This window comes from Phodopus roborovskii, unplaced genomic scaffold (genome assembly GCF_943737965.1).
Source record: "Phodopus roborovskii unplaced genomic scaffold, PHOROB, whole genome shotgun sequence".
Classification (NCBI taxonomy): domain Eukaryota; kingdom Metazoa; phylum Chordata; class Mammalia; order Rodentia; family Cricetidae; genus Phodopus; species Phodopus roborovskii.
The window spans coordinates 48651911-48678198 of NW_026126407.1; the positions used below are offsets into that span (position 1 = coordinate 48651911).

Genomic DNA, 26288 nt, shown 5'->3' on the forward strand with positions numbered 1-26288 from the left:
TGGCTCTGAAGCATGGGGGCCGGCGGAACCCTGTAGGAGTGGTTGGTCCGGTTGGGTCTGCAGTGGTGACGGCCTTGCAGATTGGCCGGCTTCCATGCTAGCCCAGGGCCTCGTGTTTAGGGGGCTGGGTGCTCACCTGGAACTGCAGACGCTGGGATTGCAGTTACTGCAGGCTGGCAAGACACTCATTCACCCAAGAACTAGCGAGCTTGGCAAAGGAGACAGCCCCCAGGGCATAGGTCCTGACCCACCTAATGGGTACAGTCCAGGACTGAACCCCTGTCAGACCACCCGGCAGGGACAGAGTGAGATCTTGTGAGGCGCCAGGGAGTGGGAATAAAGGGCTGCTGGGGTTTCTGAGATTTAGAGCCTACCCTCCTCTCTCAGCCTATGTCCTTCCTGAGTGCCACAGGAACAATTCTTGACTCTTAACCTGCTTTTCTGGGCCCCTCAGCTCTGTCCTGCAAGATGGACCCAGCACTGCCTGCTGTCCGACTCACGGTCCAAGAAGCCATTCACACCCTTTCATCCTCAGAGGATGTAGGCCACATCCTCTCTGCCTTGGGGACCCTGAAGAGATACCTGGGTGGAACCGAGGATCCAGCTCTCCCTGAGAAGGAGGAGTTTACCACCATCCACTTCTCAGCCGTTCTCAGATGTCTGGTCAGCAAGCTGAGCCCAGGTTGGCTGGAGCTATCCCCCGATGGTCAGCTGGAACAGCTGTGGGAGAGCTTCTTCCTCGATGGCCCTCCAGACCAAGCCTTCCTGGTGCTGATGGAGGCCATTGAGAGCACTGCTGGGTGAGCAGCTTAGGAGCAACAGGACGCCTAAGTTCTGAGAAGGAACCTAACACTCCAGAACTGAGTGTAGCTGTGCCCAGTTCTGAAAGGGAAAGGACCCCTGCATCTTAGTTTGGCCTCCCTCTTGTTGAAGGCTGGAAGAGCAGGGTTCACAATGCAGATAGCAGGAGCAAGCCAGTAACTCAGAGAGTTTGCACCACCCCCAGCCCACATCAGAAAGGTAGGGTGTCACTTGCTGTCCTCTTCTGGACCTTCCCTTAATTCTATGGCACCTTCAGCACCATCTCAGAACATTTCAGGTTTTTACGTATTCTCTGTGTAGCACTGGCTATCATGGAGCTCTGTAGATCAGGCTGGCCTTGACCTCACAGAGATCCACTTGCTTCTGCCTCCTAAGTGCTGGTTTCAAAGATGTGTACTACCACCACTCAGTAGATGTAGGTTTTTAAATGTCTTGCTGCCGTGGACCCTAGTCCCAGGTTCTATATCCAATCAAGTGGCAATCCTTGGGAGGATGCAGTGGCTTTGAGAAGCTGGGTTTTTAGAAATTGTTGTGGGGGCTGGAGAGATGGCTCAGAGGTTAAGAGTACTGGTTGTTTTTCCAGAGAACTTGGGTTAGTCCCTAGCACCCACATGGCAGCTCACAACTGTCTGTAACTTCAGTTGCAGGGGATCTGAAGACCTTTTCCCCATGTGGTACACAGACATACCTGTAGGCAAAACACTCCCACATACACACGAAATAAAATCTCAAAGCTTTAAATTAAATAAAAGAAAGAAAGAAAGGAACTATTGTGATCTAAGCCAGCACAGTGCGGAGTAGAGGAAGAAATGGTGGTGTCTGCCTGTTCAAACAGGGGATAGCCTGCTAGTAACTGGCTATTCAGCAGTGGAATTAAGTGTTTTGTTCAGCTAATGAGTTCAAATGTAAATGCTCATGAAGTTGTTGGGACTGGTTTTTTTTTTTTTTTTTTTTCTTTTTCCTTTTTGAGAACAGGTCTGTCCTGGAACTTTTAGGCCAGACTCACCTTGAACTCATAGAGATTCTCCTCCTACTGCCTCTACCACACTCAGCCTCTTTTTTTGGAGATAGGTGTCTCATCTGCTGGGAGCTTGCCAATTAGGCTAAGCTGTCTGGCCAGGGAGTCCTAGGAATCCACCTCTGTCTGTATCCCCAGGGCGGGGACTCCAAGCACTTACCACCTCACCTTTTTTTTTTTTTTTTCTTCTTTTGGGTGGTAGGGGAGGTGGGGTTGAGACAGGGTATCACTTTGTAGTAGTTCTGACTGTCCCTTGAACTTACTGTGTAGACCAGGTTGGCTTTTAACTCACAGAGATCTTCTTGCTTCTGCTTCTTGTATGCTGGGATTAAAGGCATGTGCCATTGTGCTTGCCTCAGTTGGCTTTCTTATGTAGGTTTTGGGGATCAAACCTAGGATCTCATGCTTGTAAGACTATCTTTCTAGCTCTGGGACTGATTCTTTATGGCCAGAAGGGGACACTAAGACAGAGAGCGCTGAGGGCTCTACCTAATACACTTGCTATTCTTTAGCCCTAGCTTCCGTCTGATGAAGATGGCTCGGCTGCTGGAGATATTTCTGAGCAAGGGCAGAGTGGCTGCTCTAATGGAGGAGCAGTGTCGGCCTCAGACAAAGCCCAGCTTCCCCCTATTCCAGGAGACGCTGCTCAACAAGGTGGTGGGCTTGCCTGATCGCCTAGGCAACTGTCTCCAGCAGGACAACCTGACCCAGTTCTTCCCCCAGAACTACTTCCCTCTGCTTGGCCAGGAGGTTGTGGAAGTACTAAAGGCAGTTGTGAACTTTCTCCAAGGTGAGCATAAGAGTCAGGGTGGGGCTGTCAGAGGTAGGTTAGATGCTATTCGGGGTCAGACAATATCACATTACCTGATGGAATTTCATCTCTCTTGGCTTTTGAGCTTGGGAAGTTGGGTCTGACCCTAGTTCTTAGTTGGCAGTTAGGCAAAGCCACCAGATTGAGACCTGCTTTTCCTACCCAGCCACTTGTACATCCTAAAAGTCGTCTTGTTTGCTAAGGTCCACCTCCTGCTTACTTGAGTCTGCTTGTCTCTGTCTTTGGTGGTGACACTGTGTATTGACTGTTCTTGGGTCTGAGGGCAGATGCTTTTCGTATGTGTTGTCTGGCACTATGGGAACTACCTGTCACTCAGACATCTCTATTGACCACCTGTGGTTGTCCAAGGTTAGCTCTGTCTCCTTTTTTTCTTTCTTTTTTTTTTTTTTTTTTTTTTTTTTGGTTTTTTGAGGCAGGTTTTCTTCTGTGTATTGCTTTGGAGCCTGTCCTGGAACTTGCTCTATAGACCAAGCTGGCCTCCAACTCACAGACATCTGCCTGCCTCTGCCTCCCGAGTGCTGGGATTAAAGGTTTCTATGGGACATGATAATTGGCTTTCCCAGGTATACAACTCAAGAATGAGTATGGGGGACGAGCCATTGTGATCCCTGAGTGAGTGAGCTATCAGGTACTGGGCAGTGACTGATGGCTTGAGCCTTTGTCTCTTCCTGAAGTATTCCCCTTCCTTCTTGTGTCTGCCAGGTGCACACTCCAGCATACCTCGGCTTATCTGGAGCTACTCCAGCTGCCTTCTTTCAGCCTGTTCCTAGCTGAGTTTCTACTTTGGCTTGCTTCCATGGACTCAGCCCAGCATCCTGAGGGCTCCTGTGTCCATTACCCTTGTGATCCCCAGAGGAAGCTGGTCCTCTCGAGCTTTGGCCTGGCCCCCACCTAGCCCAAGCCACTGTCCTCCTAGATTCTTCCAGCAACCCCTTTCTGGTCTGTTTTGTTTTGTCTTGTTTTTTGAGACAGGGTCTCACTCTATTCTTAGTAGTGCTTTGGATTCTGTCCTTGCAGGCGCTTAAGTATCTGTCCTTAGGTCACCATATGTCTGACTCCATGCCTGTTTCTGGAAGGTGCCATCATCTCAACTCTACTGTGGGAGGCTGCCACCCCATCTCCTCCTTGTTCTTGACCTTCTTGTGGCTCCATCAAGGAGGGAGAGCTTATGGGCAGTGGTTGTTGCCATGTCTATAGTCTGCCCAGAGCCCAGTTATGCTTCTGTAGTTGGCTAAGCCAGGACCCCTCTGGTGCCTCTTCAGTGATGTAGGTAGGGTTATTTTAATGGTTGTGTGTGAGATGATGTGTGTGACACTTTCAAAAACTTATTATTACTAGATTTTCAAGTTAAAAACAGCTCCATTTAGGTTTTTCCTCATGTTAGATATGCACATTTTCTCCATACAGCTGGAGTTTCTATGACTGACCTGGCTGCTAAGCACAAGGTCTCTATCCTTAGTCAGATGTCTGTAATGTTTTTCCTGATGACCTTTCTTGCAGTCAGGTCTTGCTTTTCATTCCAGGTGGCCTAGACTGCTCTGTTTCCTTCGTGTCTCGCGTCTTGGGGAAGGTCTGCATCCAGGGGAGAAAGAGTGAGTAGTCCCTGATACCGTCCCCACCCTTGGAGGAGGGTGAGAATCATGCACAGGATGTACATGTTATGTACATCCCATACAGTACATGTAAGTTGACCCTTGCCCATGCTTGTGAGCCTGAGGGGGCTGTGGGCACTGGGTACCCCTGTTGCCCCCTGGCTGAGGTGGCTCCTGAAGCTTAGAACCTTTGTGTCCCCTCAGAAGAAATCCTGGGTGTGCTGGTGCCCCAACTGACAGTGCTCACCCAGGACAGCTGTCTGTGGCAGCGGGTATGCTGGCGTCTGGTGGAACAAGTACCTGACCGAGCAGTAGAGGCTGTGCTGATAGGGCTTGTAGAGGCCACTCCCAGGTAAGCAGTCAGGTCCTCTCCCAGCCATTGTTTCTCAGGGTGGCAGGGTAGACTCTACCATTGCTGCCATTCCCCATGCTGCTGTCCTGGGTGCCATACTAGAGCCCATATCTTGTACAGCTTGGGTGGCCCATCCTCTCCTAGAATTGCATTTCCAGGCTGGCCATTGGTTTCCAGGATGGCCATTGGTTGTGAGCCTAACGCCCATCCTGTGCCTGTCATACTTTTCACTGTGGTCTCATTGCTCATTCATTGATCTGTTTCTTCCTTGTTGTGGGGACTCTCTGATCCCTGTGAGCGCTTACTGAACTGTGTTGGCTTTGTCTCTGACAGATTCCAGTTCACTCTCTTATGTTTATTCATCTTTGGTATGTAGTGGTGAATCTTTGGGTCTTGTTGCTGGAAGCAGGCCTGTTGGGCTGGCTGAATGCTCTGAGTGCATTGCTAGCTCACCAGGTTCCCAGTGTCTGCCTCTGTACAAGGCATCACTCGATGTTGACTTTGCATTCTTTGGTTGTAGGTACGGGTGTGAATTTTTTATTGATGCCCCTTGCTTGTTCATGGTGTGTTCCCAGTGTGTTTGTAATAGTTTTCCCCATAAGTTCTGGGCATACACCTTTAATCCCAGTACTCAAGAGGCAGAGGCAAGGTCTATAGGATCTAGTTCCAGGACAGCTAGGGCCACCCAGAGGAAAACAAGTTCTGGGAGTTCTGGGCTCTATCCTCTGAGGTCCACTGGGCTCTCAGCAGAGCCCCACCACCTAGAGTCCTGTGGGTTTCTTGTTTTGTTCTTGATCTGGGATTACAGGCATGCACCATGAATTCCAGGTTCACTTTAGGTTTTGAATCTTGTCAGGTGGACTGACTGTCCCCTGAATACCTGTTCCCTGTGCTGAAGCCATACGTCAGGTTACATAGGTTTGCTTTCTCAAATTTTCAGGGGTCCTCTCCCCCTCCTGCTTTCCAAGCCTTTATGTGTCTTTAAATTTTTTAAAAAATAAGCATTTTTATGTGTGTGCATGCTAATGTATGCATATGCAGATATGTGTACACGTGCATGTGAAAACAGGGGCCAATCCTCAGGTATTGATCCTCAAGAGTTGTCTACCTTATTTTTGACAGTCTCTCACTGAACCTGGGCTCATTGATTAGGTTGGCTGGCTAGCAAGCCCCAGGGATCCTTTCTGGTTCTTCAGATACAAATGTGTGCCACCATGCCTAGCTTTTTCTAGTGGTTCTGGGGATCAAACTCAAGTCCTTATGCTGTCCAGCAGGCACCTTACCTATGGAACAATATTCACAGCTGTAGCCTGTATGACTTCGTGTGGAGTTGTTTTTCTTTCTTTAAAACAGAATCTTGCTCTGTAGTCCTGGCTGGCCTGAACTTACTATGTAGTTCTGGCTGGCCAGAATTAAGTCAGAGATCTGCCTACTTCTGCCTAACAAGTTCTGGGATAGAAAGTGTGTGCTACCATGCTGACCTTTGTGTGGGATTAGATGTAACCGTCAGGACTGGTGAGATGGCTCAGCAGGTAAAGTCACTTGCTATCAAGGCTGATGTGGTGGAAGGAGAGAATCGGTTCCTCCAAATTATTCTCTTGACCTCCATGGTATGCGTGATATGACATGCACATCACACAGACACATAGACACATACACACATCCACACACAGACATACAAATGCACACATTCACATAGACATTCACTCACACACATGCACACACACACACACACAGACATGCACACACTGAGACATATGCAGACACATGCATACATACACACACATAAATACATGTAATAAAAAGAAATAATGAGTGAGGAGGAAACCCAGCTGTATCTCCATCTGTGTGGCTGAGGCAGCTGGCCACAGCCTTACTTTCTGAAGGAAGTAGTCTAGCTTGGGCTTATGCAAATTGTTGTTTTGAGCTAAATCAGGCTGGTGGTCTTTTTATAAATAAAGTTTTATTGGCATGCCCATTCGTTCATACATTTGTCTAGGGCTGTTTTTAGCTACTACCAGAGTTGAGTGGCTGCTTTGGATAGTGAGTCTGTCTAAGGGTGTACTTTCTGGCCCTTAATAGCAAAGGTGTGATGCCCTGTTGTAGAGACACATTCATCTTTGGCCTTGGCAGAACAGGGAAGGACCCCCATCTTGGGTTGGTCCTCTCAGTTTTGATGTGGGGCCCAGGCTTTCATTGGGTATTCACATTCATTCTGGAAAGATGGAAGATTAAGGACCAACTCAGGCCATGAAAGGGCTTGGCCAAACTCAGAGTGAGCAGGTGGCAGGACACAGGGCACCATACTGTTTGTTTTTCCTTGTTCCTTCCTTTTGAGGGCAATTTGTGATTCAGGCTCCTTCTACACCTGCCTCACAGGCCTGAAGTCCTGTCACGACTACTAGGGAACCTGGTGGTGAAGAATAAGAAAGCTCAGTTTGTGATGGCCCGGAAGCTTCTTTTCCTGCAGTACCAACACTCGGTGAGAATGCCAGGACACGGTGGGGCCTGCAGGCTTTCCAAGTCACAGGAAAAATTGTTATAAAAAAATGGAGTAAGAGAGCCCGGTGGTGGTGGCGGCGCATGCTTTTAATCCCAGTCCAGCCTGGTCTACAAGAGCTAGTTCCAGTACAGGCTCCAAAGCCACAGAGAACCCCCCCCCCAAAAAAAAAAATGGAGTAAGGGGAACTGGGTTGGCACACTCCTTTAATCTTAGCATTCTAGAGATAGAGGCAGTTGAATCTCTTGAGTTCAAGGCCAGCCTGGCCTAAATAGTGAGATCCTGGCTCAAAAAAAAAAAAAAAAAAAAAAAAAAAAAAAAAAAAAAGTGAAGGGCTAGGCATAGTGTGGCATACTTCTTTTGTTATTTTAGTATTTGGGAGGTAGAGACAGGAGCATTATGAGGCCATTGCCATCTCCAGCTTTGCAGCAAGTTTGAGGCCAGCTTGACCGTGTCTCAGTGACTCTAAAAAAGAAGAAAAAGAAGAGAGATTGTATGCTCATTATGCAAGGTGCTGTAGTCTAGCCTCAATACCATAGGGGAAAATCAAAACAAGAACAGTTACACAACAGGTGCCTAGGAGAGATCAGCAAAGTGGTAGGCCCCTCTGCAGCACCCTGGGCTCCAAGTGAGTATGTCACATGTCTCTGGATCCTCGTACTACCCAGGAAGGTACCCTCACCAACTCCATTCTATGCCTGAGGGGTTGATGCATCAGGACTCCAGAGGCTGAGTGCCTCAGACATGACTGCCACTGTCCTTGTGCTTTGGGGCTCTGGCTCAGAGCTGGCTAGTAGGTCAAAACAGTGGAGAATGAGGAACAGGACACAGCCAGAGTTAAGTGGACAGCAGCATTGGGCAGGGAAGAGTGCAGTCCATTGTTTCTTCCTGCTCACATTTTCATCCATAGTGTTTCTTTGAAATTGGGCTCTGTCTTGGGTACTGAGCATCCTCATTATCATAAATTCATGTTACAGGAAAGGAAGCAGATGTTGCCCATGTAGGTGTTGGCTAGTTAGTACATAGGGTGATGTGGTAGGTGCTGGCAGCAAGGAGCAGGTAGGGCAGGAGGATGGCTTGGAGAAGGAGGTATGGCTCTGAGGATTTGTCTTGGTGGGCCAGAGTCCTCTGAGAACTGGAATACCAGGGAGCTAGCTGATTGGCTGTGCAGAAAGCCTGAGCTGGTAGGGGATCCCCCGGGTGCCCAGAGAGCAAGAGGACAGTAGGTAAGGCCAGGCTGGTTGGGTGGGTAAGTGGGGACTGAGCAGAGATGATCCGGTTGGACTTTCTGGCTCCTGTGCCAAGGACCAAGGTGTGAACTGAGGTGCCTTCCACTTGCTACATGTAGTGGCACTCAGGCAGGAACCCTGGAGAGTCATCCCAGTAACATGAGTTGGCAGCTGGGTACACTTGAAGGGATGGAGCCACTTTAACATTTAAGCCATCCTCCAAGAGGGCAGGTGGGCAGTGGGGTTCTAGGTAAACAGAGGCAGGATTGTCCCCACAGATCTCTGATGAAAGAGCATACAGGCTGTCTATTCCTGGACCCATTGCTCAGTTTTAAGCCATCAGATCATAAGGCAGTCAGTGGGATGATGCCACAAACTAAGAGCTGCAAGTGCCAGAGTACATTTCATGCAGTCATCCCTGTACCACAAGCCCGTGGTCTTGAAGTAGCTGTGAAAGGAAGTAACTAATGGGGCTCAGGAGGCAGCTTAGTTCACACAGTTCTTTTGGTTTTTCTTTTCTTTTTTTTCTGAAACATGAGTGGAGGATAGATATGGTAGCTCATGCCTCTTATTCTAGCATGAAAGCTGCAGTGGCAGGATTGCCATGTGTGTAAAGCCTGCATGGCCTACATAGTAAGACCTTAAAAATTGGAGGGGCGATGGTGGGTATGCCTTTGATCCCAGTACTTGGGAGGCCGGGGCAGGCAGATCTCTGTGAGTTTGAGGCTATCCTAGGCTACAGAGTGAGTGCCAGGACAGCCTTCAAAACTACACAGAGAAACCCTGTTTCAAAAAGGAAAAAAAGGGGGGTGCTGGAGAGATGGCTCAGTGGTTAGGCGTACACTGTTCTTGTGGAGGACCCTGGCCTAGTTCCCAGTACTCACATGGGGAAGCTTACAAATGCTTGGACCTCTAGCTCCGTGGGACCTGACACTCTTGTGGGCTCCGTGGGACATGCACATATGCACGCATGCATAAGAAAGAAATAACAAGGTAGACTATGGGTTCAGAAGCCTTTCCAAAGGAAGAACCCCAGAGAGTTATAGTGGGGAGCCCAGCAGGTTCTTATATGTCTGGACCGAGAAACCCAGTATCAAAGGCATCCTCTACCACAAGAACCAGTAAGTGTGAAATTTGACAAATAACTCATTGAGTTCTCAAAGTTTATTTGAAATGGAAAGTAGAAAAATTATCAGCTGAAACAGTTGCTGAGGTGGGAACCTGGGGAGGGAACCTGCATCTCTGGTTTTGTGGGAGGTTGGAGGTTGGCAGTCCCATTCCTTCCCATTCCTCTCCTTGGACTCCCAAAGGCCCTTGTAGGGGACAGGCAGGGGCCAGTCCCTGCCTGGTAGAAAGGACCCGCTTTTGTTGTAGACACCCATGCTTCAGAGCCTGCTGGGGTACCTGGCTGTAGACAGTCAGCGGCGGCCACTCCTCGTACAGGTAAGCCCCACTTGACCCTCTAAGGCTGTGGTGGTCCAGGCAGGAGGGGCAGTAGAGGGACTGTCTTCTGATGAGAAGGACAGGGGTCCAGTTTCACTTATGCTTGAGCCCCTTGGGAGCGCTATGGGCTCTGCTGTTTGCCAGGTGCTTAAGGAGCTGCTGGAGACGTGGGGCAACAGCAGTGCCGTCCGTCATGCACCACTGGAGCAGCAGTGCTATGTCAGCAAGGCCATCCTTGTCTGCCTGGCACACCTTGGGGAGCTGGAGCTGCAGGACATCCAGGATGGTAAGCAGGCTGTGGCGTGGGTACACCCTGCCCCCTAACACTTTATGGAGCCCTTTAGGACTCATGTCTGGTGCTTTAAGAACTGCTGGCCAGCATGATGGCAGGTGTGAAGTGTCGCCTCGACAGCAGCCTGCCCCCTGTGCGTCGCTTGGGCATGATTGTGGCCGAGGTCATCAGCTCCAGGATCCATCCTGAGGGGCCTCCCCTGAAATTCCAAGTGAGCAGGCTATCTTCTCTATGCCCTCCAGGTGACAGGGCTCTGGGTCTCCCTTGCTGTAATACCTGCACTTCTAGTACCTCAGTTTTGTGGGGTCTAGGATTGAGGAGCATCCTGTGGTAGGCATGTGGAGGGCCAGGCTCAATGTGTGTGGCAGTTCTAACTTACGGCAGCTCCTGTGGGTGGTAGCTGGAGTGGGTCTGTGTGTGGTCAGGGCCAAGTCTGTGATCATATACTCTTCCGGATATGCTCTCTGGCTTGGTTAGACAGGAGTGAAGGAACCATTGCCTTAGAGTTGGCCTGCTGGACCTGGGTGCTCTTTGGATAGTAGAGCTGATCTGGGCTGGCAGCGCATAGGGCGTGTCACTTTCTCCTGACCACTGATTGGCATGGGCACTACCAGGTTGGACAGTGTGGGCCTTGACTGTGTTGGGCTCTACATGGTTTAACTGCGAGCTTATAGATGTAGTTTCTCCAACATCTACAGCAGAGGCAGGTGTGACGTTCACCTCAACAGCATACCCTGTCCTTGGGCATGTCAGCAGTCAAGGGTCTTCAAATCCTAAAGGAGGAAGAAGCTTCTAGGCTCAGCACACCTAGCAGCATGCTTAGCTTGAGGTGGGCATTTAGCAGTTGCTTTAGAAAAGACGACTGGCTATCTGAGGCCAGACTGCTCAGTGACGTGGAGCAGTATGTGAGGAGGGCTGGCTTTGGCTGACTGTCCATGGTGAGGTGGCTTCTGCAGCCTGTGGGCATCACTCACTCCATCATATCTGCAATAGTACGAAGAAGATGAGATGAGTCGTGAGATGCTGGCCTTGGCCACCCCTGGGCCTGCGGGTGCCTGCTCTTCGGAGACAGGGTGAGGATCTCCACATTCCTGGTCTCCATCGTGGGTCCTTCTGACAGAAGTTAGGGGAGACATGGGCAGATAATAGAAGCCCTTCTGGGATATGTGGTGCGCAAGTCTAACCTGGGTAACTCTTGTTTGCTTTCTAGAGTCCCATCCCTGGCTTCGGTTGCCACAGAGGCTCCTGTAGAGACACCTGAAAAGACAGTGGACAGTGATGTTCCCCCAGTTCAGCAGCAAGGCCCTGACTCAGAGCTGGACAGGTAGGGCAGCGTTCCTTGGCCTCTGTGGGTTCAAAGATTGGCTGAGGGTAGCCATCTCCCATGGGTGTCAGGCTCTTGGGAGTAAAAAATAAAAGGGAATCTAAATCTTCACTGAGGATGAACAGATCCCGTTTCTCTTTTTCTTACTATAGTGATGATGAGTTCATCCCCTATGATATGTCAGGGGACAAAGAGCTGAAGAGCAGCAAGGAGCCCCTGTATATCCGAGACTGCGTGGAAGGTGGGCTTTGCTGGGGTCAAATCACTGTGCTTATTTCGCAGTAGCTTGTTTTGAGATGCCTGGACCTGGCCCCACTTCTCCTTGTCCTACAGCTACCATTAGGTTTCATTTTGACACTGTGGGCACACTCGAGTCAGGGTCAGTGCTAAGACTTAACCAAGCCCTATCTGGGTTCTGTGCAGCCTTGGCCACATCTGAGGACATGGAACGCTGGGAGGCAGCCCTAAAGGTGCTGGAGGGCCTGGTTTATAGGAGCCCTGAGGCCACTCGGGAGGTGAGCAGTAAGAGGATGTGTCGGGGTAAGCGGGGTACGGGGTGTGGGAATAGAGGACAGGGACTAGGGGAAGGGAGTGGATGGCAGGTCTCTTTGTGGCATCTGTTCCTAGATCTTAGAGGGTAGCACTGGATTGCTAATTGGGCATATGGAGCTAAAGGCATCCTGACTCCTGGCCCTGTGCAGGTGAGTGTGGAGCTGGCCAAGGTGCTACTGCATCTGGAAGAGAAGACCTGCATGGCAGAGTTTGAACAACTTCGCCAGAGAGCTCTAGTTGCTGTCACGGTCACAGACCCGGAGCAAGTAAGTCTTAGCTCGACCTGGTGGTTCCATTCTGTGCACAGATTGGGCCCTTGTGTAATCTTGGAGCCTTAGCACAGAGGCTTCTTCTTTGCCTACTTAGGTAGCCAAGTATCTGACAACACAGTTCTATGGCCTGAACTATAGCCTCCGGCAGCGCATGGACATCCTGGATGTAAGTGACCTAGACCTGTGTTCCTGTCAGACCCAAGCTGCCCTAAGTTAGGAAGTTGACCTATATGGACTGTGGACAAAGGTCACCCCAAGCTTCCTTGGTGGGGATGCAAGAGGCTGATGTACTCTGTCAGCTGATTATAGGCTCACCAGTATGGTGCTGAGAGCTGGTGGCAGAGTATTTTCTTTTGTTTGTGTGGCTTTAAAATTGTTTTTATTTATTTGTGTGTGTGTGTCTGTCTGGGTATTCTTACCTTCTGAGTCATCTTGTTGGCCCTGTTTGTTTTGTCTTTGTATTCATGTGCAGATGTGTGTGTCTGAGTATGTATACTGTGCACAGTGCCTGTGAAGGACAGGAGAGGGTGTTGAGCTCCTTGGAGTTGGAGTTACAGGTGGCTGAGAGCCATCCAGCTCTGGCTGGGAACTGAAATCTAGTCCTCTACAAGAGCATTAGGCACTCTTGACCACTCTTACCAGCCTTGTTTGTGTATTTTGGACAGCAATTATATTGGTATGTTTTTATACAACATGAAATTTATCATTATAGGAGAAACCAAATGTATCTCCCTGTGTGACCCAGCTGTAAACTTCAGAAGTTCTGATACCTTTTACGGCACAGACAGCCCTTAAAATCTTGTATAAAAGCAAAGTACTGCATGTGGCATGGCTGTGGGGTAGTAAACTATCCAGACAGTGCATTCATAGAGATAGGGCTGAGGGGTGATCACCAGGGTCCCAGAGACGGGTGTTTAACGTGGACAGTTTTCTTTTAGGAGATGGAAAGCTCTGAAGCTGAATGGTAGTGAGAGTAGCCAGCAGTGATCCAGTGCTCAGTGTACCGAACTCAGGGCTCTCTCTGTGTAGCTCTGGCTGTTCTGGAACTCCCTATGTAGATCAGGCTGACTTTAAACTCAGAGATCCTCCTACCTCTGCTCCTGAGTACTGGGATTAAACGTGTGTGCCATAACACCTGGCTGCTACTGAACTCTTACAAGTGGGTGTCGTGAAGGTTGAGCAGATGGCTCAGTCCATAAAGAACTTGCTGAAAAAAGCTTTGAGGCCCTGAGTTTAGAAACCCAGCACTCATAAAATCCTGCATTTGATGGCATGTCCTGTAATCCCAGGACTAGGGTGCCAGAGAAAGTAGGACCCCTGTAGTTTGATGGCCAGCAGCTGAGTTGGTAAGTTCCAGATTCATTGAGGGACTCTGTTGGGAACTAAGCTTTAGTCCTCCTCAGCAAGGGCAGTTAGTGCTCCAAACCTCTCTGCCATCTCTCCAGTCCCTGTGTACTGGGTCTTTTCTCTCCTCTAGGTCCTTGTTCTGGCTGCCCAGGCACTGTCTCGGCCACGGAGCCTCCAGAGACTTTCCCAGCACGGTCCCCCTGGTTCTGGCACCTTGTGTGCACCAGCACTAGCTATTTCTCAGCCTGGCAATGCTGTGGCTCCTGACTGGCAGATGGTTGTGGAAGAGCGGATCAAAAGCAAGACCCGGAGGTTCTCCAAGGTCAGCAGGACTCAGTTCAGGGCCTTGTAGACATGGGGCTTTTATGGGGCTTTCGTGGGTGGGAGGATGAGCAGTTGGATTCCTCTAGGTGTTGTCTGACTGAAGGCCAGTCACAGGCAGGGTCAGTGCCAGTGTTGGGGCTCCTTTGAGTGAGTGTAAGTATAAATGGGGGCATGCCAGAGCAGCATGATTTTAAAACATGGAAGTGAAAGGATCTCAGAGTGTCACTCAGAAATAAAAATGACCCTGGGTCTATGGTGATGTCTGGAGATAGTTGAGTTGCAGCTCGGGGCTGGAGACCAGTTTATTTAACTTTCCACAATGCCTAGGTCTTCCTGTGATGTGGACTATAGCTCTGAATTGTTGATGTGCAGGGTTGGGAACGCTGCTGTCAGACCACAGTAGCCTGAGTCAGACTCTGTCCTTTCCACAGGGCCCTGAAACCCAGAGAGGCCAGGGCAAGCCTAAGATGGCTACACCGAGGGGCGGGTAGCCTTGCACGTGACTAATGCTGTGTGTTTGGTAGGGCTGTCCTCGGAGGGAGCTGTCAGGTGGCCCCAATGAATTCAACTCTGTGGCTGGTTACTTCTTCTTCCCCCTCCTTCAGCACTTTGACAGGTGAGGTTTCTGGAACTTTAGACACACCCCACGTGGACAGTGGTTGTGACATGACAGGGTATAAATGTGGGCTTGGGTTCTTTTATAAGCCTGAGTTAAAGGTATGGGATATTCTGGAAGGTCCCTTTGCTATTGAGTTTTGGTGAGGGCATAGTCATCCTTTGACTCTCTTCTTTGATCCTGGATTTATGAAGGTGCTGGTGCTGCTGCTGCTGCCAGTGCTACCTGGCTGCTGAACCTGTGAAATTTTGGTGACAGCATAGGGTGTGATCTTGACTCAGGGCCTGGTTTGTGCTTGGCAGCATAAAGTATGCTGTGGTCTTTGGAAATGCCTTCACCTTGTGGCTGTCCTTTGCTATACTGGCCCAGGGTGTGAAGGTGGGAGGAAGGCTATGTGAGCCTTCAGGGGTTTGGGTTTCTGTCAGGAGCCCTCTTTCTGGGCTCTTAGCCAACCATTAAGTGTTGGGGCTACCTCATCCACTCAGCTTTATATTGTAGGCCTCTGGTGACCTTCGACCTTTTAGGAGATGATCAGTTGGTACTTGGAAGACTGGCCCACACCTTAGCATCTCTGATGTACCTGGCTGTTAACACCACAGTGAGTTGGGAAATGGTAACTGAAAGCCCTACCACACAGCTTTACAGCAGTGCAGTTGCAGAAATAATTACCAGTGTTCACAGGACAGACCTGAGCTCTGTGTGGCTTGTTCATTTCCCATCTGCGAGCAGTGCAGGATGGTCAAGGTCATAGGCATGGGCACTGCATCCTCAGAACATATCCTCCCCGCCCTTTGGCCCTAAGGGCAGGTCTGTGCAAAGCTCCACAAGGCATTACATGCATCCCCTCATCAGAGGCGAACAGTGGGATCCTCCCTTTGGAGCAAGTGTGGGAAATACACAGCAAATCCCCTCACTAGCTGTCCCTCTGCTGACTTCCAGGTGGCTGTGCCTATGGGAAAGGCCCTGCTGGAGTTTGTATGGGCCCTTCGCTTCCATGTTGACACGTGAGTGGCCCATGGGGTTCAGGGAAGCACAGGGTCTCCTAGGCAGTGTGCCTAATCTTTCCTAATAAGAAGTAAGAAGTGGCCTGTCAGGCCTGAGGGGGCTCAGACAGGGCTGGAGTGAGCTTTATTGCAGGTTGGCCTGCTGGATTTGGTACATGTGGGAGGTTCTTCCCATAGGCTAGTTGGAGTCTCCATTCACAGTCATATCTCATCCCGCCTCCCCCCCCCCAATTGGTAGTTATGTTCGCCGGGGCTTGCTGTCTGCTGTCTCATCTGTCCTGCTCAGTGTACCCACAGAGCGGCTACTGGGGGACCTGCCAGATGAGCTTCTAGAAGCCAGGTCCTGGTTGGCAGGTGAGTGTCTGGGCGGAACGGTGTTACCAGGTATGTGGGTAGTTGGAGTAGATGGGGCTAGGCCAGCCAGTCTGAGTGGTTGTTCACTTTGGGGACTAATACAAGGATCCCAACAGGGACAATTCAGATGGGACTCTGTTCCTTCAGAAGGCTCCCATATCCAATGCCAGACATAACAATGCACGCCTTTTACCCCAGCACTTGGGAAGCAGAGGCAGGTGGAACTCTCTGAGTTCAGGGTTAGCCTGGTCTACACAGTGGGTACTATACCAGACAGGGCTACATAGTAAGATCTGTTTTCTTAAAAAAAGATTTCAAATCCAGATAGGTTATGTGGGAGTAGAGTAAATTCTGGAAACTTCCATGTAGAACCACTCTGGAGTATTTGCCACCCTTTATCTCTCACCTCTCTACATGATCTTTTAAAAAAGTCAGTTGCAGACTCTGACTGTTCACCTCAGAGCCATTGGAAAGCCCATACCCACAACTCCAACTTCCCATGAGGCTTTGTGACTGGCCCTGATACAGAATCAAACGACAGCTTCCACAGTTCTCCTGGCCGGGCAGGGGTCCTACATGTCTTCTATTGCTTTGCTGTTTCTGATGTTTAGTCACAGCAGGTCCCGTTGTCAGCCATCTTGGTCTGAGGTTCTCCTCAGGGTCATGTGCTGGGCTCCCCAGGTTGTCTTCCCTGACTGGTTTTATCCTGTGACCCTGTCCAGTGGAGCTATCCAATCACCTGCCCCTGGGAGCTTAGGGCCCTTTGCTGGGAGAAGCCTGACAGGTGGCTCCTCGAGAAGACTGTGAAGGAGAAGAAATGACTAGCTGGCCCCATGTTAGTCACTCATTCTTTACTTCTTTCTTCCTTGGCAGATGTGGCTGAGAAGGATGTGGATGAGGACTGTAGGGAGCTGGCAGTGAGGGCTCTGCTGCTTCTGGAGAGACTCAAAGACAAGCTCCTATCCATTTCCTCTCCATAGCCCGAGGACTCCACAGGGGCCCAAATGGCCCCTTGGCTCTCCCTACTGGAAGAAGACCACCTCAGAGGAGCTAGGTCTGGAGGGGCTAGTGGTCCCAGTGTGTGTGAATTAAGCTCCTACTAGTCTGAACTTGCTGTTATTTATGCCCTGGCAAGGCTGAGCGTTCAGCAAAAGATACCAGGGCCTGTGCTGTGGGACTCACCAGCCTTAGGCTGACCAGAATTTGGACTGGGGGTGTGGGGCCCAAGAGGTACATCCTCCTGAGAGCAGAACTTTGGGCTCTGTGGCCAGGGCCTCAAGGGTAAAGATAAGGGACAGCTGTTCAGCTTCAATAATACCCCTATGGGGATGCTAGGACAGCAGACCAGGGGTAGCCGGCTGGGTCCCCAGGGGCTTCTTGACAGTGTTTCTGTGAGAATAAACAGGGCCACAGATGTCACACAGTCTGCTTTTGTGGTGTTCACTGGCAAGGACTTTAGTTCCTACATGGGTCCTCATGAGGGGCAGCAAGGAGTACTGGCACTTGAGAGAACAGACTCTGAGCAAACAGACTTTATTTGGAGTCACAGGAGTGTGAGCAGCCATGGATGGTGTGTGGTATCCCAGTCCCTACTCTGGTACAAAGGGCACAGTCCTTGGGGCTCAGGCCTCCCCCAGGTGGTCCTTGCTGTGGTCTCAGGAGCACTGGGCTATGCTGGGGTCTATCAAGTAGCCAACTACAGGCTTAATATTAAGGAGTATCCCCAAGCACCAAGTACAGCTTGGTTCACAAAGTTCTAGAAGTTTCTAAGTCTGTTATTGGGAGAACATGGGAAAGATGAAACTAACTCCCTTTAAAAAGAAGTAAATCAAAACTCACAGGAGTCACCAAGCACCCGGAGGTAAGAATGTTGAAGGAAAGACTTCAAAACACAAACGCAATCATCTTCCTTCCGGTACAGAACTGAGGCAAACCCAGAACCGCATACTCTTCCTGGGCTGCAGTGGCTACGCTCTGTATCCCAACGCCCTGCTTGTACATGACAATGCAGAATTTAGAAACAGTAATAAACAAAAACCAAAACGAGCTGCTTTTCCTAAAATTCCAGGAGGCACATCTCAGCAGTAGGGAGCCAGGACTATCAGGGGTCATTCTCCACCTCTTCCATAACCTCTTCATACACATCCTTATGGTCCTCCATGCTGTTGTGTCGGACTCGCTCGGGCATGATGCGAGATGGTGGCAGGCCCAGGCCCTGGTGCACAATGTCCACAGTGCGCTGGTCCACGTAGTATGATATGTTGGCTGAAGGAAGTCTTTTCCTCATCTCCTCAAGATACTTATAGGCCTAGAACAAAACAACAGTGGAGACTTGAAGGCCCGATAAATGTGACCACCAGTTACTTCTTTAGTTCACATGGAAACATGGCTGCCATATATCATTCATTCATGGTAATAAAGTTTCTTAAACATCAGGTCCCAGCTGCCCTCCCTTGGCCAAGGAAAGCATCCTTGCTCCAGGTGAGAGAAAGGCCTTTGCTACGAGGGGCACCCAGAGTCACTGTTCTTGGGCGCTCTAGTATTTGTAAGGGTACTGTCATGTGGGAGGCCATCAGATGTTCAGGTTCTCAATGGCCAACCCTGATCTGTGATTAACACAAACAGAGACCCTTGAGGGTCCTTTAGCAGCCAGAACACAGGAATTTGGTTTGAGTTCTAGAGCTGCTTTCTCTCTGGAGTCCCTGGACACCTGGCAAAAGAAGGCTGGATCTCTTTTATTCAATCTGGGCATGTGCTTGGCTGAACTGAGGTCAAGCTTCTTGGCTTACTGTTTCTTTTGATCAAGTATCTGGTTTAACCTGGTTATTATTTAAGTTGTTAGGCTAGTTATTAATTAAGTTTGCACAGGGCTGGCAGGACAGGCCCAGTTTCCTGTGGAGTAGCATACTTATGCCTCCCTAACCTTGCACACACATGTTCAACTGCAAGAGCATCTCACGCAGGGGAGGTAAGGAAGACTCACACAGCTTCTAGAGCTTTTACCTCTAGAAGTGCTTATCAGTTCAAAATGTCAACAGAAGTACTAGCAGCTTAAAACGTTTTTAAATGAAGTGTAATTATTAGATATTATTTCTGGCTACTTCTATGTTTTTAAGACAGGATGTAACTATGGCCCTGGAGCACTCTAAGTATGCCAGGCTGGTCTAGAATCTGCAGTGATCTTCCTGCCTCTGCTTCCTGTGAGCTAGGACTGTAGACCTGTGCCACCATAACTGGCTAGATCTGTGTTCTAAAGTATGTCCAAATTCAGAATGACTTTATTGGACAGATAATATATCTTCAAGCGTCACAAATAAGAAACAGCCACCTGGGGCATTTGGTGCTGGATTGGCCTCTGGAAAATTTGTACATGAGCCATCTGGCGCTGTGTCTCTGCTGCCCTCTGAAGGCTTTACTGTGATGCTTGGCTGGCTCTGACATATCATAAGCCTCAGGGCCAGGGGCCAGATGGACATGAACCCAAAGGGATGGGGATGCTGCCCTAGGTATTTAGAGTTGCCTGTCTGTGTCAGGTACTGTGGAGACATAGGAAACACAAGTTCAAAGGACAAACTTAGGACATAGCCAAGGATTGCAGAGGTCAAAGAGAAAGCAAAGTCCAGCTGCAGCATAATGGAAGGAAGAAGGACGCTGGAAAGTCAAGAGCAGACCGGGTTGAGACCTGGGGTCTGGAAGGCACTTGCATCTTGACACAGTGGGGCCGAGGTGAAAAGACCAAGTTTGGGTAGCTCCGAGTAGTCCTTAAGAGAAGAGAAAACTGAGCAGCAACACTAGCAGCTATGAGAGGAAGCAGATTTTGGCCACAATGAGTTGAGGGACAAGAGATGTATGCAGCTGGAATTCTGGAAGGAAGAGAAACAATCTTATGTCTGATATAGAAGATGAAAAAAAAAAATCTAACTCAGACAAAAACCAAGTAGAATGATGGAAATGTCTGGAACACTTTACAAAAGGAAAATAAATTCCAAATATTTGAGGTGCTTAGCATCACTCACTGTGAAAATGTCACAGCCACAATGAGACAGACGACTCCTTATCTAGTATATTGTATAGCCACGGGGATGACTAACGATGAAAAATGGTCATACAAATGCTTGCAAAGAGCTAGTCACTTCTACATAGGACATTATTGTTTATTAGTAAAATGAAAGCTGGGCTGGGGAATATAGCTCAGTTGGTAGAGTACAGCATTGGGTTTAGTTTCCAGTGCTATATAAACAGCTTAGTGGCCCATACCTATAGTTTCAGCACTAGGTGAGTAGAGGTAGGGGGATTAGACTGGACTACATGAGAACCTATCTTAACAACAGCAACAGAACCTTTTAAAAAATGGGTCTGTGGCAGACACTTTCTCAAGGATGAACTAACTGAATGTAACTGGTTCTTTTTTTTTTTTTTTGTCAGACTGACACAGGCTAGGGTCATCTTGGAAGAACCTCAAGTGATAAATACCTCCATTACATTCGTTAGTAGGCATTTTCCTTTCTTTTTTTCTTTTTGTTTTTCCAGACAGGGTTTCTCTGTATTGTTTTGGAGCCTGTCGTGGAACTAGCTCTGTAGACCAGGCTGGTTTCAAACTCACAGAGATCCACCTGCCTCTGCCTCTGCTGGGATTAAAGGCATGCACCACCCACACCTGGCGGCACTTTCTTTCTTTCATGTATATATAATTTTTTCTTATTTTACATATCAATCCCAGTTCCCTCTCCTTCCCTCCCATGTTCCCCCCCCCCCGACCCAAAGATTTACATGTGAGTATTTTGCCTGCACATATATGTGTGTATCTACACGTGTGCCCAGTACCTGGGGAAGGCAGACGGTGTTGGCTCCCTTGGAACTAGAGTTATGTGTGGACGGCGATGAGCCATCATGTGGGTTGTGGGAGCTGAACTGAGTCCACTGCAAGAACAGTAAGTGCTCTAAACCACTCAACTGTCTTGCCATCCCTGGATTTATTGATTAATAATGAGTGGTAGTGCCACTCCTAGGGAGGTAGTCCAGTTGGTCTGAGAAAGCAAGCTATGGGGACAAGCCAAGAAGCCGTGTCCCTTTATGGCATCTGCTTGGGTTCTTTTTCTGTTTTGTTTTGCTTTTCAAGACAGGGTTTCTCTGTAGCTTTGGAACCTGTCCATCCTAGAAATCTCTCTGTAGAGCAGGCTGGCCTCACTCACGGAGTGAGTGCTGGAATTAAAGGCACGTGTCACCACTGCCTGCTTCTGCTTGGGTTCTACTCCAGGTTCCTGTCCTGACTTCCCTCAGTGAAGGACTGTGACCTAGGAGCTGTAAGTGAAATAAACCCTTTCTGCCCTACGTTGCTGTTGGTCATGGTGTTTATCACAGCAATAGAAAGCACACTAGGACAGTGAGCTTGTCACCTCAAAGGAAATAGTAATAATCTGCCATCAACAAGGCCTGTGCTCTAGAGCACCAGGACTTGGGGTAAGCAGGGTGGCCTTACCATTTGATATTCCTCCATCTGTACATGGTGTTCCACCAGGAAGCCATAGACGTCCCCAATTCGGATGGTGCTGTCCAGGTCTGGCTCTTCTAGGAGCAGCTCACACTGTCTGATGGACTCTTTAGGGTCCTCTGTGTACGTCCTAACAAGGTGGCAGACAAGGCTTGACCCCAACCCACAACATGTTGCATGCCAGCAGCTGGCATAGGCACCTGTCCTGCAGGAGCAGCTTTATGCAATGGCCACGTGGCATGTGTGTGTTTGTGTGTGTGTGTGTGTGTGTGTGTGTGTGTGTGTGTGTCTTTACAAGGGGCACATGAAGGGGTGATACATGGAGAAAGGTGTGCCATATTACACAGGCAGATAAAACTAGGAAGAACCTTCCTGTCAGGTGTGTGCATGGACTAACTCTCTGACCCTGTATCAAGACCCTATTAATTGCTTTCTTTTATAAGTTGCCTTGGGCATAGTGTCTCCTCATAGCAATAGAAAAATAAATACCTCAGCCCTGACTAGGCCAAGGCTCCTCTTACACATATCTATTGACTTGAGCTCACTCCTTCTGCACCAGTCTTTTTTCTTAATTCTGTAGTATTAATAATCTTCCCAAGATGGTGTTGAGATTCTGAGGGGGTTCCCAGAGAGGAGCTAGGGTATAATAGGCAACAGTGAATCTTATTTAGCTGTTCCAGAATTACCAGAAGAATATCTGTTGGAAACACAGACTTGGGCTGGTCTCTTAAAGTCAGTTTTAACTCTTCTGAAGGGGAGTGGAGAATCCTGGGATACAAATAGAGGGCCTGGAGTACATGAAAAGCTCCCCCAGGACAGTTTGCCATTACCCTCCTGACCTATTTCTCAAGAGGACATACCTTCGGGCCTGGATGAACCTCTTCACTAGGGTCATCTTGCTTTGTAACTGGGCTAGCTTTGTCTCCTGGTCCAGGGGGCTCTTGGCCTTGGCTTTGGACAGGCACTTATAGGCCTCAGTCAGTGCCCCATGAGCCTTGTCATAGTTCTGGTATTCATCAATCTCCACCTGTACCAAAGAGACCCTTGAGGATCTAAGAGGCTCAGTAGGGTCCCTGAAATCCTGCTGGAACCCTACAGAAGCTCTGTACCTGGGCACAGGCATCATAGAAGCCAGCCAGGAGGTCTAAGGCCCGCCCTTTGGTGTAGAAGCTAATAATATTCTTCATGATCTCCGGCTCCTTCCGCCAGTCCAAGGACTGTAGGTAATTGGCTGCCATGATATAGATTTCCTTCTGTCTTGAGACGCCCGCAAAGAACACAATTTTCTCCGTGTCTCCAGATTTTAGCAGCGCTCTCATGGCCTAGGCAGAGAAAGGACCAGGGCTCAGTTGGGCATGTTTAGGTTTTGAAAAACTCCAGGACAATACAGTTCCAGTTTGCTAATGGGACCCAATAATGTGAGTCTATCTCCACTTAGAAGCATGGCCTGTATGGATCACACTCCCCAAGCCTTCAAAATCCTAGCTAAGAAGGCTGCTCCCCGCTCAGGCTACTCAGGGTACATGTAACAGCAGGTGCCCAAAATCCCAACAAATGGCCCAGCTGAGATTCAGTGGCCCAGAAAGACTCACTTTCAGCTTGTTCCCAGCCTGTGTGTACTTCTTGGTGGCCAAGTGATAGTTGCCCTGGCGCATACAGCAGTTTGCAATCTGCTCTAGCAGCTCACGCCGTGACTCCTCAGACAGGTCCTTGGAGTCCTTGGACACGGTCATCTTCTCTGCCATCTCCTCGGTGATGGTCATGTTCTGTTCTAGGCACAGCTGCAGAGCCTCATGATACTGCAGGAGTGCCAGAGAAACAAAGCAGGGCTGTGACAGAGCTGCTGACAGGGCCTGGATTTCCTTCACATCTGCCACCCCTACAGAGGAAGCTGGCCCCTGACTCTATGCTGGCTACTACCTATGGCTGAGTTGGACATAAAAAGGACCAAGCTAAGGGACAGATTTAGACATGTTACTTTCCCTCATGCTTTTAATAGCTCAGAAGAATAAACATTTGCAGTGGGGAAAAACATTCAATAATGTATGCTTTCATTAAAAAAATACTACAAAGTCAGGTGTGGCAGTGCACATCTGTAACCGTAGTGCTTGGAAGGCGAGACAGGAACGTGAGTGCTAGGCCACCTTGAGCTTCATGGTGAATTCAAAGCTGAATCTCCAGGCTATAGAGATAGACGCTGTCTTAAAAGGTGGTCGGAGCATGTGAGGGGGGGAGAGAAGAAAAGAGGGAGGGAGGGAGGGAGGAAGGGAAGGAGGGAGAGGGAACTGGGATTGATATGTAAAATAAAAATAATAAAAAAATAAAATAAAATAACCCCCCCCAAAAAAAAACACAAAACAAAACATCAGCCTATGCTGGGCATGGTATCATGTGCTTATGTTCCTAGCTACATCTAAGCAGCTCAGACAGGAAGATCACTTGAGTCTAGGATTTTGAGGCCAGCTTGAGACACTATCTAGAAAACCAAACAAGTCCCCAAAATACAGGAAATTTATGTTGTGTGAATTTCACTACACACACACACACACACACACACACACACACACACACACACACACACACGGAAGAACCGACTGCCTGGTTAGAGCTGAAGGCTGAAGACATGCGGTGGGAGGCAAGGCTGCCCTCACAGCAGCAGTCTTGGTATACTATGCTGGGTGAACTTTTGGGATTCCCCCTATGTCTAGCCCAGTTGCAGCCATAACCTTCTTGAGACTTTGTAACCAAACAGAAATAGCACAGTTTTCCACCTATAGCTCCCACCATCCCAGTACCTTCTTGGCAGCCAGAAGAAGTTCCACAGCCTTTTCAAACTGCTTGTGCTCAATGCAGAAGTCTGAGCAGCGGGCCAGGAGAGCAGGATCTGACTTCTCATCCAGGTCCTCTGCTATGAGTTGTAGGGCTGCAAACTGCTGGGTGGTGAAGGCCAACTCCAGGGCCTTGGAAAAGTGTCCAGCCTATGGGCAGTAGTGGAAAACAGCTGTTGCTCGAGGTCCCAAGAATCCACCCAGTCACTTTTTGTGGAGGTAGGTGTCTCTAGTCCCTGCAGGTCCCCAACTGAGGCCAACCACTCACCTTATGATACAGCATGACAGCCCTGTCCATCTGCTCGCCCTTCTCTTCGTAATATCGGGCTGCCTCGATCATGTCCTCTGGGGAGCTCAACAGGGCCAAGTTCATGAGCTGGTCATCTAAGCCATTCTCCTGCAGGGAGGAAGGTGTGGCTCTGCAGGCTATTCTGTCTGGCATGCCCAAATCTACTTAGATTGTATTTGTGAATGTGGCTGTGTTTGGTATCACCAACGGACCTGTGCCAGTTCAGTTTTTAAGGAGTACCAGGCTTTCCTAGGTCAGTCTGTATACCAGGACTTTGGGATACCTTGTGTTCTATTTCAGAGTGCTGCAAGAAATACTTGAGATAGGGATAACTCCAGAAACATGACCTGAAGGGGATACACATAAAAATGTTCAACAGCTTTTGATGCGGTGCCTAACTATTTGTAAGGCTGTAACCTATGTGTCAGCCTATTTCTTACTGGCTCAGGAGCACTGGACAATGACAGGGTCAGAGGAAGACCAGAAGGGAGGAGGACAAGAGCCAGAAGTGAATATGGAAACCAGCCATGGGTGTGAGTTTGCAATGCAGGCCTGTGCACCTTTGTGTTCGAAGCACCCTTTTCCTCCCCAGACAGGGCTTCTCTGTGTAGCCTTGGCTATCCTAGAACTCTGTAGACCAGGGTGGCGTCAAATTTAGAGATCTACCTGCCTCAGCTTCCCAAGTGCTGGAATTAAAGGCATGAGCCACCACCGCCCAGTTTAAAGCACTTTTTAAAAACATGATAATATTTTTTATTTAAATTTGAAACAAGCTTGTTTTACATGTCAATCCTAGCTGCCTCACCCTCCCCTCCTCTCCTGTCCCCTCCCCCAATGCCCATCCCATCCCCTTTCTACTTCCCAGGGAGGGTGAGGTCTTCCAAGGAGGATCTTCAAAGAAAATCATATTATTTGGAGCAGGGCCTAGGCCCTCCCTCTTACAGCACTATGTATGTATGTATGTATGTATGTATGTATGTATGTATGTATTTACCTGGCTTTAAAGCACTCTTAATAAAATGTTGTAAATAGCAACAGTATGGGGAGAGGAGCAAGCCCTGCATGAATGTGTGTTGTGGGCATGGCTATATCAAGGAACCCAATGCCCCAGACCCATAGAAACAGCGAAACCTTCCCTGGGTTGGGCTCAGGGATCAGGGGAATTAGCAAAGCCTTTCTCTCTGGTCTGTGTTACAATGTTGACAGTGCATACAAAAAGTAGATGGTGTGGACAGAAAGTGTTGGTTGGAGTTTCCTCCTCTTAAATGTTTACAGTCTGAGACTGCTCCCCTACATAGACCTGTTACCAAGATCTACTAACCCCTCCTCCCTGTGCTGTACATAATACACACTCCCAGTTTCTAGTTTGCTAGAAGGTGCTCTCCACAAGAGCGAGCAAACTCATGCAATCCCAGCTTTTCTGTATGTGTGTCTGCGTTTTTTCACTTTGTTGCTGCAGTCAAGTTTCCAGGACCAGCAGTGCCAGATGTGGCACAGCAGAGCACCACCTGCCTGGCGCCCAGGAGGAACCACGTACCTTGCATAGGCGGATGGCATTGTTGAAAGCCTGTGCCCTTGTGTAGAAGTGCACTGCCTGTTTTACCTCATCCTGGCTCTCATACTGCCGGGCAAGGTGGTAGGATGCAGCCCAATCTCCAGTCTCGTTGGCTATTTCAGCAGCCTAGAAAGCGCCAGAGCACCCAGGTTATATCTCGATCCAGCAGCCTCACTCCACTCAAACAGGCCCACCCCTACAGGATGCACTATTCATAAAGATTTCCTTATTTTATGTGCACTGATGTTTTGC

The 26288-nt window shown here is 49.1% G+C and overlaps 2 protein-coding genes across 4 annotated transcripts in view; one reads left to right on the top strand and one right to left on the bottom strand.

Moving 5' to 3' along the window:
- Positions 1-302: 302 nt before the first annotated feature.
- Positions 303-17292, top strand: Telo2 (telomere maintenance 2). 2 transcript variants are annotated; one of them, XM_051181132.1, is made up of 20 exons: positions 303-800; positions 2353-2630; positions 4196-4264; positions 4472-4616; positions 6996-7098; positions 9720-9788; positions 9933-10074; positions 10155-10291; positions 11074-11153; positions 11291-11404; positions 11557-11645; positions 11828-11919; positions 12106-12222; positions 12323-12394; positions 13706-13897; positions 14424-14515; positions 15014-15113; positions 15455-15519; positions 15758-15873; positions 16747-17292. In XM_051181132.1, exons 1-20 carry the CDS (start codon positions 469-471, stop codon positions 16851-16853), a joined length of 2511 nt encoding a protein of 836 aa, XP_051037089.1. In that variant the 5' UTR covers positions 303-468; the 3' UTR covers positions 16854-17292. The 2 variants fall into 2 exon arrangements, with proteins under 2 accessions (XP_051037089.1, XP_051037088.1); XM_051181131.1 differs by having other exon boundaries at positions 304-800; positions 4469-4616.
- A 98-nt stretch (positions 17293-17390) lies between these two features.
- Ift140 (intraflagellar transport 140) overlaps positions 17391-26288 on the bottom strand; it is an 83807-nt gene continuing 74909 nt past the window's right edge. For both annotated transcript variants that reach the window (XM_051181130.1, XM_051181129.1), the window contains 8 exons: positions 26019-26162; positions 24461-24589; positions 24160-24342; positions 22957-23163; positions 22474-22686; positions 22225-22391; positions 21353-21494; positions 17391-18181 (listed from right to left, as the gene is read on the bottom strand). In XM_051181130.1, coding sequence (XP_051037087.1) covers positions 17975-18181; positions 21353-21494; positions 22225-22391; positions 22474-22686; positions 22957-23163; positions 24160-24342; positions 24461-24589; positions 26019-26162 — 1392 coding nt within the window. In that variant the 3' untranslated portion in view covers positions 17391-17974. The remainder of the gene's footprint in view (positions 18182-21352; positions 21495-22224; positions 22392-22473; positions 22687-22956; positions 23164-24159; positions 24343-24460; positions 24590-26018; positions 26163-26288) is intronic.